Here is a 4,139-nt window from a genome sequence, read left to right on the forward strand (position 1 = left end):
TTTTATGTTTTCAATTACATGTTACAACTCACAATTAGAGTATCTAAGATATATGAAAACACTTTTCCCATCACTGAAATCCATCCTCGGAAATTTCTCGGTTTTCCCGATTTCCCGTTCAGGTAGACATCCTGATTTGTATAAATATGCATTTTATTTAATAAATATTTTATTATTCCTTATTTAATATTTATATTATAAATTTTAAAACTGATCTTCAGAATATTCCTTGCCGGAACCTATTAAAGGTGAACATTTAAAAAAAAATTTCTCGGAATATTGTCTGGTTTAATTTTTTCGTTTTCAACTTTTCTCTGAAATGCAATGAGCATTTTCGATCTACATTTTTAGAACTTCTTTTAAAAATATTTTTGGGACGCGTCTTAGTCACTTCTAGAAAATTTGGAATTTGTATCAGGACCCCTCAATCAACCCTTTTAGCAAAAAACGAGATCTAGGTCAAACGGTAAAAAATTACCAGATGCCTAGACTAGACTAAAGCTAGAAGGAATATCTCGTTATGTAATCCTACCAAGGTTGAATCTCAAGATCCAAATAAATCTTTCAGACAATTTTTTCTGAATGTTTAATCTCCTTCTAAATGAATTGTGTTTACTTTTCTATTTTTCTCAGCAACTATTAAATGCTTCCGAATACAAGTCATTATAAAAGGACTCAACTGAAACAAAATGCCGCTCACTATATTCCATTAAGGCGGTTCTTTGGGAGTCGGGACCACGCCGACTTGACCCTCGAGGGTAGTATATCGACAGGAAGAGGACTCAGTAGTGACGATGCCATAGAAAGTATCCGTCCAAATTACCACCCGTCGAATTAGCGCTTAGAATATTGCCCTACTCACTTTCATCCTCTCGGCGACTAGGCTCTCCGCTACCAGCCCCCCTCGCTCTTTCGGCCGCTAAGGGTGAGCCAAAATTAAGGGCACTCTGCAAGGGCGGGGCCCCAACAAAGGACCCCTTCCACTAAACCAACCCCTGGGTGGAGTTTGTATCCCTTATATATTTTAGAATCGGTGCCCCTCGTCTTCAGAACTCGGTCTAGCTTTCAGCTACGAGGACCTCTTCGAATTTATCTCCGCTCTGGAGAAGTTCCTTTCCTGTATTGAAAGTTTTCAATTTTCCTTTAATTGTGCTGAGTCGTTGTTGAAATTACTTCTGAGGACTGTGGATTATCGTGACTGTGAATGTGAATTTTGTTTATAAGACTATCGTGAAAAAGTGAAGGAGACATTTGATAGAAGATATTGAAGAAAATATCAAGATGTCGCGAAGCTTCCTGGTGGATTCCCTGATTGGAAATAATTCGCCGCCAAGTTATCCACTGCCTTACTATGCGGGAAATCAGTTGCCGAATTATATGTTCAATTTATTTAACTTGGGTCTTGGATATCATCCAGTGAGGCCCGTTCCGAGACCACCAGCTTTGCCGGTTGTTCCTCTTCAACTATGTGGTCCTCAAAGTATGGCGGGACTTCCAATGCATGGACAGAGCCCTCCTTCGCCTTTGAATACATCTGCAAGCAGATTATCAGGTAATTATTGTTTTATATTGTTAAAATTTCGGATTTAATTTATAAAGTGTATCTGTTAGATTAGTTTGATTCTGGAAACTAGAGGAGAAATGGGGTAGAGCGGGACAGCGCCATCCATGGTCAGAATATAACATTTGCAACATTATTTAAAATACTTATAGCATGCAAAAACAGTCTGACAGACAAGACATGATTTTATCACGAAATTATGAAAAACCAACATCATTTGAGTCCAAAATACATCAAATTTAGAAAATAGTTCAGGTTCCTTCATCCGAGCAGCGCGACGACCAAGAAAATAGTTTTATCCCAGCCATCCATATATTCAATACTTTTCCAATTACCAGAATAAATGTAATAATTCCATCAATCAAATCATAAAAAAAATAATTGTGCCGGACATTTTTTTTGTGATTTAATTAAAATGTTTAGTAATGATTATTTTTGGGTAAATTTTCATTTTAAGCTCTGGCATTTATTGTATTATTTTCAATATTTAGTTAGTTGAAAAATCAAACTCGAGTAATTTGATCATTCCCTAATTTTTTCTAGTTTGCATTTTTACTTAATTTTTTACATTCAAGCTCTTTATTTATTTTTTTCTGAAATATTTAGTGCAATTTTAGATATAAATATTCAATACTCGAGCAATCATTCTATGCATTCATAATTTTAAATTCAGTTTGTACTTTAGCTTCATCAATATGTATTTTAAGTTCAAATGTCTTTGCCATTATTATTTTTTGTTAATTTAAAAATTTGTAAATTTTTCTGGCCGAAACTCATCTCTAATGATAATACATTGTCGAATTAAAAAAAAATGGCATTTACTGTATCGGGAAAGTGAAATTTCAAAAATTTACTATTTTCGGAAATCGGATCATTCGGAAAGTTTCTATTTGAGATTATTCATGAACTCGGCAATTTATTATATTCGGGAAATTAAAATTTTGAAACAAAAATTGTAATAGTTTAATTTTGTTTCCAGAAACTCTATTTTTGTACGTTATAGTTAATGAGGAAACCAAGATTTTTTTCAATTGCTAACCATTTTTTTAAATCTTTAATTTTCATTGCCTTTAAATGTGTGATTTATAAATACCGCAATGTTCGTAAATTTTTTAAAAATATTTGTGTTTGTTGAATGTTTGCCATTAGAATAATTCTATCGACTTTAAACTTAAACAGCAATCTTGTTAACCTTCCCAAATAATCAAACCACATCCGATTTTTTCTAATGGAAGAATTAACGATCGCAGAGATACATTATTTAAAGATCTCAGAGATACATTTTTCAAAAATCCCAAAAGGTCAATCTAAAACTCAATTTTCCTTTTTGTTACAGATTTATCAGCATGTAATACATCGCCCTCACGTCACAGCAATTCGCCAACCCCTCCACCGAAATCACCCAACTCCATCAGCAATAGTTCGAAACGGATCAGAACCGCGTTCACCAGCACTCAGCTCCTCGAACTTGAACGAGAGTTCGCAGCCAATATGTATCTCTCCCGCTTGAGAAGAATCGAGATCGCAACCAACTTGCGCCTCTCAGAAAAGCAAGTTAAGATATGGTTCCAGAATCGCCGAGTCAAGTACAAGAAGGAGGACCTTCCTTCCGGCCAGAGCCAGAAATGCTGCTGCTTGAGGACATGTGGAAAGAAGAAGGACGGTTGTGCTGAGGAGAACCAGAAATGTGAGAGTGCTGAGCTGGAAATGCATAAGAGGGAATTGGAAGAGGATGAGGATATCGATCCCAACGATGATGAAGAAGATGAAGGTAGTGAATCTGGAAAGCAGGGAAAGTTGAAGGAGCGACGGACCTCGGAAAAGTCGATCGATGATTCCAAGAGCACCGGAAACGTGGATGGATCCGAGTTACCGATGAGTCGCATTTCCTACGCTGAGGAGTTTCCTCTCACAAACTCTCCAACATCCGCAGGCATACAACTAGATGCAAAATCCAATTGGGTTCCTTATCGGTATCCGACGGTAGTTGCAAACTCCTTGAGACAAGTTGACGATTCAACTAGGGGTTGCAAAAGAGCCCTGGATTGCTTTCAAGATTCGACACAACAGGATAAGAGGAAACGGAGAATTGACTGTCCTCCTTATTCCACTGTATTGATGCAAACGACCATTAGCACTCCAGTTTTCACCAGCTTGTCCTGCACTAAACACACTGTGGAGCATATTGTCAATTCCTAGTTTTAATTTTTTAGTAGGAGTTTTTTTGGATAAGATATTTCATTGTGTTTTTCATTTTATTTCAACTATTAATGCTAGAAGTCAGTTTTAGGTAGTGGTTGTTCCATCATTCATTATTGGAGCAGAAATTACAGAATGTGTAATAAGCTTTGTTGAAGAAGTATACAATCGCAGAAGATAAAATTTAATCACATCTATATTTTGAATTTTGAAGAAAAATTAGAATTAAAAAAAGAGAATGCTCATCGACCCTTTTTAAGAGTGACTTTTCATTGTACTACATAATAATACTGAAACTTTGTCTATTTAAATATATATTAATACAAAATTAGGATTGCTCAATGAAATTTTGTAAATATTGTATATAGATAACTGTAAA

The 4,139-nt window shown here is 35.6% G+C and overlaps 1 protein-coding gene across 1 annotated transcript; it reads left to right on the forward strand.

Moving 5' to 3' along the window:
- The first annotated feature begins 1,082 nt into the window (after positions 1-1,082).
- Positions 1,083-3,760, forward strand: LOC117170843 (GS homeobox 1-like). Its single transcript, XM_033357886.1, has 2 exons — positions 1,083-1,552; positions 2,898-3,760. Exons 1-2 carry the CDS (start codon positions 1,282-1,284, stop codon positions 3,758-3,760), a joined length of 1,134 nt encoding a protein of 377 aa, XP_033213777.1. The 5' UTR covers positions 1,083-1,281.
- The last annotated feature ends 379 nt before the right edge of the window (positions 3,761-4,139 follow it).

The sequence above is a fragment of the Belonocnema kinseyi genome, chromosome 4, assembly GCF_010883055.1.
Source record: "Belonocnema kinseyi isolate 2016_QV_RU_SX_M_011 chromosome 4, B_treatae_v1, whole genome shotgun sequence".
NCBI lineage: Eukaryota > Metazoa > Arthropoda > Insecta > Hymenoptera > Cynipidae > Belonocnema > Belonocnema kinseyi.